This window comes from Mauremys reevesii, linkage group 7, assembly GCF_016161935.1.
Source record: "Mauremys reevesii isolate NIE-2019 linkage group 7, ASM1616193v1, whole genome shotgun sequence".
Lineage (NCBI taxonomy): Eukaryota > Metazoa > Chordata > Testudines > Geoemydidae > Mauremys > Mauremys reevesii.
The window spans coordinates 1,376,596-1,387,675 of NC_052629.1; the positions used below are offsets into that span (position 1 = coordinate 1,376,596).

The 11,080-nt window shown below is 72.6% G+C and overlaps 1 protein-coding gene across 2 annotated transcripts; it reads right to left on the bottom strand.

Annotated features, from left to right (window-relative positions):
* ZFYVE27 (zinc finger FYVE-type containing 27) lies at positions 1-10,829 on the bottom strand. Of its 2 annotated transcripts, XM_039482661.1 has the most exons (12): positions 10,684-10,829; positions 8,477-8,674; positions 8,314-8,384; positions 7,624-7,810; positions 7,263-7,358; positions 6,750-6,862; positions 5,367-5,512; positions 5,135-5,206; positions 4,484-4,628; positions 3,873-3,919; positions 2,791-2,872; positions 1-1,077 (listed from the first exon to the last, which is right to left on the bottom strand). In XM_039482661.1, exons 2-12 carry the CDS (start codon positions 8,671-8,673, stop codon positions 1,013-1,015), a joined length of 1,221 nt encoding a protein of 406 aa, XP_039338595.1. In that variant the 5' UTR covers position 8,674; positions 10,684-10,829; the 3' UTR covers positions 1-1,012. The 2 variants fall into 2 exon arrangements, with proteins under 2 accessions (XP_039338595.1, XP_039338597.1); XM_039482663.1 differs by lacking the exon at positions 7,263-7,358.
* Positions 10,830-11,080: the final 251 nt, after the last annotated feature.

Genomic DNA, 11,080 nt, shown 5'->3' on the forward strand with positions numbered 1-11,080 from the left:
TAACGGCAGAGAAATGCAGAGTCACCTTTATTGGGGGGAGTTCGTCACAGAAAACCGGGAGCCCTGGTACTACCGGCACATTCTCAGCAGAGCTCCCCGCTTTGCCCAGAGCAGCAGCATTAGCTACGCTGGAGGGGGGGCCGGCGGCACAGAGCAGGGACTTGCCCCACGCGCTGGGACAGGGGGTTTCTCACTGGGGCCAGTGGGTCACGTCCTTTAGCAGCCGGCACAAGCGAAGCAGAGGGGAAAGCTGCAGTCAGGGCAGCAGAGGAGCCGCGTTCACCCGCCAGAACTCAGCCCGGTACCGGCTAAAACCAGACGTGGGGCCAGACGTTAATAAACCCAAACTGGAGAGTGAGACACTGGGCCTAAGTGGTGCACAAAGCAGGGGGGGGAGGCTGGACTATATCCCCCCACCCCCAGGAGTCCTTAAGGACGGGGGGAGGGGGAATAGGCAGAAGCTACAGGGAGCTTGACACTGACAGCTCCCCCCCGCCCCCACCTCTGCTGGGACCCAGCCATGGACACCCTGCCCCCAAGAGCCTTCCTGAGCTGCTCAGGGCAGAGAGGGGGACCCGCCCCCCACTGACATGGCCACCCCCACTTGGGCTAGGACCCAAACAGCAGCAGCAGCCGCCCCAGCCTAGCTCCTCTGCCCCCCAGCCAGGTCTCATCTGGCTCCAGCTGCGCCTGGCACATGGGAGTTGGGCCCATAGGCTGCCACACCTCCCAGCCCCACAGCGGAGAGGAGGGGTGGCCAGCCTCAGGCCCCTGCCAGCCCCGCTCCAGGCAGCAAGGGGTTAACATCTCCCCTCCAGCCCCCTGCCCTGGGCCGGCCAGGACCCCGCAGCAGAGCTCCAGGAACAGAGCAGAGGGGCCCCCGCAGCCACCCAGCGCCATGGGCCGGGCAGCACCAGGGCAGGCAGGGGACTCAGCGACACACGATCCTGGTGCTCTCCTGCCCCGCGCGGCCGGGAGGGGCAGCCAGCGACGCGCCCGGCGGGGGCTCCACTCACTTCACGAGAGCCTGGTTACACGAGGCGCAGACGAACACAGTCTCCCTCTGGGCGTCGGGGGCTGGAAGGAAAGGAGCCGTCAGAGATCCACCCCATTGCCCCCCAGAAGCCAGCCCCCCCCGTGCCCCTCAATGACACCCCCATCACCACCCCCCACCCCCCCAGGAAACCTGCCCCCCCCATTATCACCACTCCCCCCTCCCTATCACCCCCAGCTGGCAGAGACCTGCCAGCGCTTGGCTGCATCATGGCCCCGGCAGAGCCCCCCGCCCACTGCACAAAGGGAGGGGAGCCGGCAATGGCTGCTGCACGCTCCCGAGCGCTAGAGTTGCCAGGTGTCCGGTTTTGTCGAAAAGGGCCCGTGGCAGCCGACCGGGCCATTAAAGTCTGGTCAGCGGCACAGCAAGGCTAAGGGAGGCTCCCTGCCGGCCCCGGCCCCGGCTCCGCACAGCTCCCGGCATGTCCAGCCCCTAGGCACGGGGGCAGCCACCAGGGCTCCACCTGCGCCCCCCACCCTGAGCACCAGCTCCGCAGCTTCCATTGGCCGGGAACCGCGGGGGCAGCACCTGTGGGCACGGCCATGTGCACCTCGCCGAGCCGCCTGGCCCTGCACTTAGGTGCCGCAGGGACCCGGTGGCCGCTTTCGGGAGCAGCACAGAGCCAGGCAGCTTCCCCCAGCCCTGCTGCGTCACTGACTGGGAGCTGCACCCCAGACCCCCTGCCCCAGGTTGGAATCCCGTCCCGCACTCCAAACCCCTCAGCCCCAGGCGAAACCTGCAGCCTCTGCTGCACCTCAACCCCCTGCCCCAGCCCAGAGCCCCCTCCTGCACCCCAAACCTCTCAGCCCCAGCCCCACGCCAGAGCCTGAAGCCCCAGCCCGGTGAAAGTGAGTGAGGGTGCGGGAGAGCGAGTGATGGAGGGAGGGAGGGGGCCTGGAGTGGGGCAGGGCAGGGGCGGGGCCAGGGTGCTCAGCTTTGTGCAGTTAGGAAGTTGGTAGCCCTGCTGCCGCCCCCCTGCCTGGGTGACACCATGGCCAGCGTAGCCAAGCGCCCCCCACAGCACCCCCTGCTGGGCGAGGCCAGGGCTGGCGTAGCCGGGCACTCCCCACAGCACCCCCTGCTGCCGCCCCCCTGCCTGGGCACCTGCCTGGGCAGCCAGGGCCGGCGCAGCCGCGCACTCCCCACACCACCCCCAGCTGCCGCCCCCCTGCCTGGGCAAAGCCAGGGCCGGCGCAGCCGGGCGCCCCCTGCCTGGGCAAAGCCAGGGCCGGCGCAGCCGGGCACTCCCCACAGCACCCCCTGCAGCTGCCCCCCTGCCTGGGCAAAGCCAGGGCTGGCGTAGCCGGGCACTCCCCACAGCACCCCCTGCTGCCGCCCCTGCCTGGGCAAAGCCAGGGCCGGCGCAGCCGGCGCCCCTGCCTGGGCAGCCAGGGCCGGCGCAGCCGGCACTCCCACAGCACCTCCTGCTGCCGCCCTGCCTGGGCAGCCAGGGCCGGCGCAGCCGGGCGCCCCTGCCTGGGCAAAGCCAGGCGCCCCTGCCTGGGCGAGGCCAGGGCTGGCGTAGCCGGGCACTCCCCACAGCACCCCCTGCTGCCGCCCCCCTGCCTGGGCAAAGCCAGGGCCGGCGCAGCCGGGCACTCCCCACAGCACCCCCTGCTGCCGCCCCCCTGCCTGGGCAAAGCCAGGGCCGGCGCAGCCGGGCGCCCCCTGCCTGGGCAAAGCCAGGGCCGGCGCAGCCGGGAGCGAGAGAGGCCACCCCACCTGCACCCACTCACCTGTGGCTCCCATGGAGGATTTGGGGACTTTGTAGGAGCAGCAGCGGGAGCAGAAGCTGTTGCCGCAGTTACTGCAGCTCCGCTGGGGAGAGACGCGCAGGTCAGAGTGTGCAGCAGCAGGACCCAGCCCCACGGGAAGGCAGGGGATTGCCTGGCGGGGGCGGGGCAGGGTTTGCTGGAGATTGTCCCCTGGGGGGGCTGTGACCCAAGGACCTGCTGATGGCACCCGGCAGAGGGGAGAAGGGCTACAGAGATCGCCTGGCTCTGGCACGCACCTCGAGTGCCAACCAAGTTCCCGCAGGGCCGAGCTGCCTGCACGCTAACCGCTGGCCCCAGGGCAGAGCCGCGGCAGGCAGGGCGACGCTCCCCTTGGCAAGTGCACTGTGGGCTGGCCCAGCGGGCGCAGTCTGGGCACAGTGCGGGGCAGGCTGCAGGGGAGACCCGGGGGGGCGTCCCAGTGAGGACTGAGCCGGGGGCAGAGCCGGCGGCACGGTGTAGACACGCAGTCCAGCACGGAGGTTAACCCCCCGCCCCAAGCGGCAGCCAGACACTGTCTACACCAGGGCTTGGTCAGTAGGGGGGTGAATTTCACATGCAGCTGGAGCCGTCTAATTGCCCAGCGTAGACCTGCCCTTCACGCGGTCTGGGCTGCAGCTGAACCCCGGGGGTGAGGACGAGCCGCCGGGGCGGGGCCGAGGGGAACGGCTGGCGAGCCAAGTGCGGGCTCTGGAGCGCGGGGGCGGATTTCGGTGCCAGGGTACGGCTGGGATCTCCCCTCGGACACGAAATGTGCCTCAGCCCAGACCAGGCGGGGTCAGGCAAGGGGCAGCCACGCTGGGCCCTGCAGCGGGACACTCGAGGGGTGGTGGGTGCCTGTCACTGACTGTCCAGAGAGCCAGGCCTGCGACCAGCGCTGGTGCTGGCAGGTTCAGGGACCCGCCCCATGCAGCAGCCAGGGGACACTGACCATGGCACAGGACACGTGGGGCCCCAGCCAGCCCCACTACCCCCCAGCTGAGCCGCTGCTACCGGCCCAGCAGAGCTGGCAAGATGGGAGCGGGTGGGAAGCAGGCAGGACTCACCCTCTTCTTGAGCACGGAGAAGGTGGCTGCGCAGCCGGTGCAGCTCCCTAGAGGGGATGGAGCGAGGGGTCAGCTGGGCACTGCCTGCAGTAGGCAGCAGACGGGGACGTGCAGGCTCAGCCTGGCTCCCATCCCTGCACCCCAGGGACCGTGGTGATACCCCTGCCTGGCACATGAGGCCAGCTTCTCTCCCCAGGGCTGCTTGGCGCTCCTGGAACTGCCCCGGCTCTGTGAACAGCAGCTGCTCACGTCCTGAGCTCCCAAGGCCACGTGCCCGTCGCTGCCACCCGGGGGAACGGAGACCCAGCTCGGAGCCCCAGATCCAGCCCAGCGGGAGCCCTGGCTCAGGGGATCTCCCAGGGGCTCCAGCCAGCAAGGCCGTGCGCGGGCACCAAGCATCCCCTGGCAGCCTGGGCTGTGAGCCCCCATTACCCATGGGGGAGCCCCCCACTGCCCACAGCATGGCTCAGGGCCGAACCGACCTGGCACCCAGACAGCCCGTCCCCAGCTCCCCCAGGCAGCGGCAGCCCGGCTACCCCCAGCCCAGCACCTGATGGACACAGGCAGGGGAGGGGGTGCCCCAGCAGCCCGGCCCCCCCGCGCCCCCCTACCGAAGTTGTTGCTGGGGTAGCGTTTGCGCAGGCGCTCCGTCAGCCGCGACACCTTGCTGCGGATCACCTCGTTCTTGCTCATGACGCTGCTCTCCGGGAGGCCGATGTCAAACTCGGCGGAGCACTGGGAGACGTCATCGTCCTCCTGCCGGAGAGCCCAGCTCAGCCGGGGGCTGCTCCCTGGGGACCCGACTGGGCACAGAGCTCCGCTCTGGCTGAGCCACCCGGGGGCCACGGGGCAGGAGCTGGTGGGGGCGCTTGGCCTGGTGCCGCTCCGGGGACAAGGGCCCAGCTCTGCCCAGGGCCCGGGCCTCCCCCAGCCCCGGCACAGCGCCAGCCCCACCTGGTACTCACCATGGCCAGCGCCTGGGTCTCCTTCTCCCGCAGCGAGGAGAGAAGAGGGGAGAGGCAGTAGCGATGGAACAGACAGCAGCAGGGCCCCCACCACGTCCCCCCCGGGACAGCCCTGGACCCTCAGCTTCTCCCCGAGGCAGAGGCTCTGCCTGCCTGGCACATGGGCAGCACACGCCACGTCCAGCACTCGCTCACCAGTGCCCTCCAGCCGCCACCAAGGGAGGAGACAGCTCGATGCGATACCCACCTCCAGCCAGGTGTGTGGGGAGACCCCACCCCGCCCCAGTGGGTACGCACCTCGATAGCATCTTTAAACTCCTCGTCGGGCTCCGCCTCCTCCGCCTCCTCCACGCTGCCGGGTGTGAGGTCCTGCCAGGATACAGGCCCTGGTCACTACGGCCCCGCCCGCCCAGGCCCGGAGCGACACAGGGCAGCTGGCGGCCCGGGCCCGGGGGGACCAGGCTCCGGTTGGGGGCCGGGAAGCACAAGCTGCCACACGAGTCGCCAGCCCCCAGCCTGGCCGGCTCACCTCGGTGCTGGTAGGCGTGGGAGTCCGATCCACCAGGGTGCCGCCAACCTCCTCTCCTCCGGCGTCGGGCTCCGCTGGCTCCGGGGCACCGGGGACGGGCTTGGGGCCAAGGCGCTGCTCCACCGTAGCCTTGAGCTCCAGCAGCACTGCGGAGAGAGGGGGTGTTGGGGCGGGACACACATTGAGCACAGCAGCCTCCCCCTCCCCCCCGGGGCCCAGAGCTCCCACCCCATGGGCAGCCCCCATCACTACCCCCCAGCCGGGCCCCACCCAGCCATGGCCCAGGCACTAGCAGCAGTTTCCATGGGGCCATGGGGCAGCCGCGTACCCAGCACACGCAGCACAAGACAGGGGCCACTGCCCCTCTGAGACGCAGGAGGCAGCGGGTGGACTGACCGGGGAATGTGTCTGCTTTTACTGGCACTGTCTGCAGGGGGGATGGGAGGGCAGGGGGTGACTTTAGGTGAGGGACGGGACCTGAGCCAGGAAGGGGGGTGGGGCCAGGTGACACCTTTGCGGGGTCAAAGGTGGGGGGGGAGAGGCTGGGTGAGACGGCTGGAGGGGGTTTCAGTTCTGGGCTGGCTGGGAGGAGGCAGGAACCCCCAGTCTGGGGTCTAAGCTCCTTCCCCCCAGAGGGACCTGGCTGAGGGGTCCTGGTTGTACCCACAAGCCCTGCCTGGGACCGTGTCCTGTCGGATAATAACCCTGCTGTGTTACGGGCTGGCTGAGAGTCCCGGTGACTCGCAGGAAGTGGGGTGCAGGGCCCGGACTCCCCCACACTCCGTGACACCCTCCGGCCGCACAGCAGCTGGCTGGGACAGCAGAGCCCCCCCTGACCTGCCGTTCCGCGTGCAGGCAGCCCTCCCCCCACAGAGTCACGGCTAGTGCTCACTCCTGCCGCCAGCTCCCCGGCTCAGGGCAGGGACGCGGGGAGGCGCTCGGTCTCTCTGGGCCCCGGATCCGGCCGGTACCGGGGCAGCCCAGGGGCCGATTCTGCGAGTCCCTCGCTCTGCAGAGGGGACAGGACGGCGACTCGAGCGCTGGCGGTCTGAGCCCAGGGCCAGCCACTGCCCTCACACCTGCCTGCGGCGTCACCCCCTGAAGGAGCAGCGGCTACTGCCAGAGCCAGGATCCTTGGACCAGGGGGCAGCAGGGGGGAGCCTGGCACAGCAGAGGGCACAGGGGACCCCAGAGCAGAGGGGCAGTGGAGGGGGGGGGCTGGCAACTGGGATGAACCTGGCAGCTCTAGCTATGGGGAGAGGCAGACCTGGGGGAAACCTGCATGGGCCCAGCTGGGAGGGGCCCAGCTGGCACTTGTCCCCTGACAGCCAGTCAGACCCACTGCTGCCCCCAGAGCCCCCGGGTGCCTGCGGGGGGGCTCACCTCGGTAGAACTCGGCGTTCCCCAGGAAGAGGCTGCTGTTAAGCAGGGCGAGGACCCAGCAGAGGGGCAGCAGGTACAGGACACAGAGGGAGCCCAGCAGCGCCCCATAGAACCTGGGCAAGGAGGGTGCAGGGCTCAGAATAGCAGAAGCGCCTCGGCCACGCACCCAGCATACGCAGCCCCCATCCTGCACCCCCCTGCCACATGCGCACAGCCCCTCAGCACCTACCCCACCGTGCCCCCCCCGCTGTCCCCAGGCCCTGTACCCCCCGCGTACGGGCCGTCACACCCATGCCCCTACAGCTGCACGCCCAGAGTCCACCCCCCGCCCCCACTGAAACACAGGGGAGCCAAGCTGGGCACCTCCCTTCCTGCCAGGCACAGGGCACCAGGTGCCCGGCTCACCGGGGGTCCCCAGCCAGGCCCTGCAGCAGAGAGGGCCAGAGCAGAAAGCCCCTGGGCCCGCGGGGAGGGGCAGCTGGCAGGCCCGGGGGGGGGGGGGGGCAGACTCACTGGGACGACAGGGCGGGGGACTCCCAGTGCAGCACGCGGTACGCCCCCTCGCAGGCACAGCACAGCCAGCTCAGGAAGCCCTCCAGGTGGATCAGGCTGGGGAAGAAATGGGATCGTCAGGGGGTGCCCACCCCAGCATGGACCCAGCCCCCCAGGGCCAGGCCGGCAGGGACCCCGCCCCCTAGTGGGCAGTTATCGAATAGCCCATCCCAGCCCCCACTCCACAGGCCTGAGCCCTGGCAGGGAGGAGGTCTCACCCCCAAGCTGGAGTCCCCATGTCGGGGAGGGAGCCCCCCAGAGCCCAGCCCAGTCGCATCCCGTCCCGTAGGGCCTTGGCAGCTGCACAGGTCCCAGCACTTACAATCTCTTCACCTCAGCGACGGCTTCGTGCCGCGCCAGCCGCACCTGCTGCAGGTCCTCGCGCCGCACGCTGTGGTACCTCTGGCGCACCAGCTCCGGCGCCGGCCGGCGGGCCCGGCACGTCTCCCGCAGGTAGCCCAGCAGGGCGGGCAGCAGGACCAGCAGGGCGCACAGCGAGAACCAGGCAGCTGGAAGAACCAGGGCACGTCAGGTCACCCAGCCCGGAGCAGAACCCGCGCCACCCCCGGCCGTGCCCAGGGGCACGAGCCAGTTCCAGCGCCGCACTCACGGCCCCTCGCCTCAGCCATGCCCATCTGTCCACCCGCCCCCCATCCCCCGCCCCGCCAGCCTGCTCCCCATCCCCCGCCCCACCTGCCACCACATCCTCCACCTGCCACCATGTCCCCCTCCCTCGCCTGCCACCACATCCCCACCCCGCCAGCCTGCTCCCCATCCCCGCCCCATCTGCCACGTCCCCACCCCGCCAGCCTGCTCCCCATCCCCACCTGCCACCACGTTCCCCTCCCTCGCCTGCCACCACGTCCCCACCCCGCCAGCCTGCTCCCCATCCCCGCCCCACCTGCCACCACATCCCCACCCCGCCAGCCTGCTCCCCATCCCCCACCTGCCTGCTCCCCATCCCCCACCTGCCACCACCTCCCCCACCCCCCAGTCCCCGGCAGCCCCTCACCTGCGGTCAGGGTGAGCAGCAGGAAGTTGAGGCCCAGGCAGGTGAGCAGCGAGCACAGGGGCATCTGCCACCTGCAGGGCAGAGCCCGGGTTAGTGGCTGTCAACCGTGCAGGGGCCAGAGGGAGGTGCCCCCCCCCGCCCCGCGGGCGAGCCTGGCACCTACCTCAGCAGGAAGCGGCTCCCCTCCCAGGCGTCCTGCAGCGGCTCCAGGTACATCTCCAGCCGCTTGGAGCACAGCACCAGGCTGAAGAGGTCGAAGGCCGGGGACTTGGGGGGGGCGGGCGATTCCAGCTGGGCCTCGGGCGGGGCCGGGCCCCCCTCCAGCCCCGGCCCCGCAGCCTCGCGCTCCGTCACCTGCATGCTGCACACAGGAGTCAGACCCCCCCTGCCAGCCCCGCGGCCGGGGGGCGCGCTGGGAGGCCGGGGGGGGCGCTCAGGGGGGGCCCCCACCGGCCCCCCACGGCGGGGGGGCACCCTCCAGAGACGGCCGGGGCCGGGGCAGCCAGCTCGCCCCACGGGGCAGAGGGGCCCGGGCACCGCCTTGGCAGCGGGCTCCTCGCAGCCCCTTCCCGTGAGGCCACCAGCAGCCGGGGACAGGAGCCTCCCCCGCCATGGCCGAGCGGGCGCTGCTCAACGGGCTGGAGACGAGACGAGGTGCCGGCGCCCTCCGCGCCTTGCGGGCCCGGGTCCCACATCGCGTCACCCCCGCCACGGGATGAATCCCGCGGCACCCAATGTGCCAGAGCTCTGCCGGGGCCCCTCACTCCCGACCTGCAGCCCCCGCCAGCCCGAGCTCTGCCGGGGCCTCACTCCCGACCTGCAGCCCCCAGCTCTGCCAGGGCCCCTCACTCCCGACCCGCAGCCCCGCCAGCCCGGTCCTGCCCCCCAGCTCTGCCGGGGCCCCTCACTCCCGACCCGCACCCCCGCCAGCCCGGCCCTGCCCCCAGCTCTGCCGGGGCCTCTCACTCCCGACCCGCCGCCCCCGGCCTGGTCCTGCCCCCAGCTCTGCCGGGGCCCCTCACTCCCGACCCAGCCCCGCCAGCCTGGCCCTGCCCCCCCCAGCTCGGCCGGGGGCCCCGCACGCCCGGCCCGCAGCCCCCAGCCCGGCCCCCAGCTCTGCCAGGGCCCCTCACTCCCGACCCGCAGCCCCCAGCCCGGTCCTGCCCCAGCTCTGCCGGGGCCCCTCACTCCCGACCTGCAGCCCCCAGCTCTGCCGGGGCCCCTCACTCCCGACCCGCAGCCCCCAGCTCTGCCGGGGCCCCTCACCCGCACCCCGCCAGCCCGGTCCTGCCCCTCCAGCTCTGCCGGGGCCCCTCACTCACGACCTGCAGCCCCCAGCTCTGCCGGGGCCCCTCACTCCCGACCTGCAGCCCCCGCCAACCCGGCCCCCAGCTCTGCCGGGGGCCCCTCCCTCCCGACCCGCAGCCCCCCCCGCCCGGCCCCCCCCAGCTCTGCCAGGGCCCCTCACTCCCGACCCGCAGCCCCCGCCAGCCCGGTCCTGCCCCCTCCAGCTCTGCCGGGGCCCCTCACTCCCGACCCGCAGCCCCCGCCAGCCCTGCCCTGCCCCCCCCCAGCACTGCCGGGGGCCCTCACTCCCGACCCGCAGCCCCCAGCTCTGCCGGGGCCCCTCACTCCCGACCTGCACCCCGCCAGCCTGGCCCTGCCCCCAGCTCTGCCGGGCCCCTCACTCCTGACCCGCAGCCCCGCCAGCCCGGCCCTGCCCCCAGCTCTGCCGGGGCCCCTCACTCCGACCCGCAGCCCCGCCAGCCCGGTCCTGCCCCCTCAGCTCTGCCGGGGCCTCACTCCCGACCCGCAGCCCCGCCAGCCCGGCCCCAGCTCTGCCGGGGCCCCTCACTCCCGACCCGCAGCCCCCAACCGGCCCCAGCTCTGCCGGGGCCCCTCACTCCTGACCTGCAGCCCCCAGCTCTGCCGGGGCCCCTCACTCCCGACCTGCAGCCCCAGCCCGGTCCTGCCCCCAGCTCTGCCGGGACCCTCACTCCCGACCCGCACCCCCGCCAGCCTGGCCCCGCCCCAGCTCTGCCGGGGCCCCTCACTCCCGACCCGCAGCCCCCAACCCGGCCCCCAGCTCTGCCGGGGCCCCTCACTCCTGACCTGCAGCCCCCAGCTCTGCCGGGGCCCCTCACTCCTGACCCGCACCCCGCCAGCCTGGCCCTGCCCCAGCTCTGCCGGGGGCCCCTCACTCCCGACCCGCAGCCCCCAGCCCGGTCCTGCCCCAGCTCTGCCGGGGCCTCACTCCCGACCCGCAGCCCCTGCCAGCCCAGCCCTGCACCCCCCAGCTCTGCCGGGGCCCCTCACTCCCGACCCGCAGCCCCTGCTGCCCTGGCCCCCCGGACGCGGCGGGTCTCCCACCTGGCCGGAGCCCCGGGCCGGGCCGCGCCGGGCCCGCAGCGTCCGCTTCCGGGGTCGGAGCCCGCACTGGCAGCGCCGCTTCCTCCGCAGCTGATCCCAGGCCACGCCCATTTCCCGCGACAGCCAATCGGGAGTGCGGGGGCGGGTCTTGGCAGGAGGCCCCGCCCATGGCTGCGGCCGCAGAAGGCCCCGGGCAGACCCCAGCGCCCGGCCCCGCCCCCAGACTGGCCAGGCCCCGCCCCTTTAACTGGCCCCGCCCCCTGTCCGGTCCCCGCCCCCTCCCAGCCCGGCCAGGCCCCGCCCCCACTGCCCGGCCCCGCCCCCACGCCCCCCGGGTTCTAGGCCGGCTCGGGGGCACCCACAGCTCAGGGTCAGGGGGCTGGGAGGGCGCGAGGCC

Bases quoted from the DNA above. Each gene is read 5' to 3' on its own strand.
- ZFYVE27 (XM_039482661.1), bottom strand. From the start codon at position 8,673: ATGCAGGTGACGGAGCGCGAGGCTGCGGGGCCGGGGCTGGAGGGGGGC. The intron at 5,513-6,749 runs GTGAGCCCCCCC...CTCTCTCCGCAG, and splicing joins GAACGCCGAGTTCTACCGAG to TGCTGCTGGAGCTCAAGGCT. The intron at 5,207-5,366 runs GTGAGCCGGCCA...GTATCCTGGCAG, and splicing joins CCACGCCTACCAGCACCGAG to GACCTCACACCCGGCAGCGT.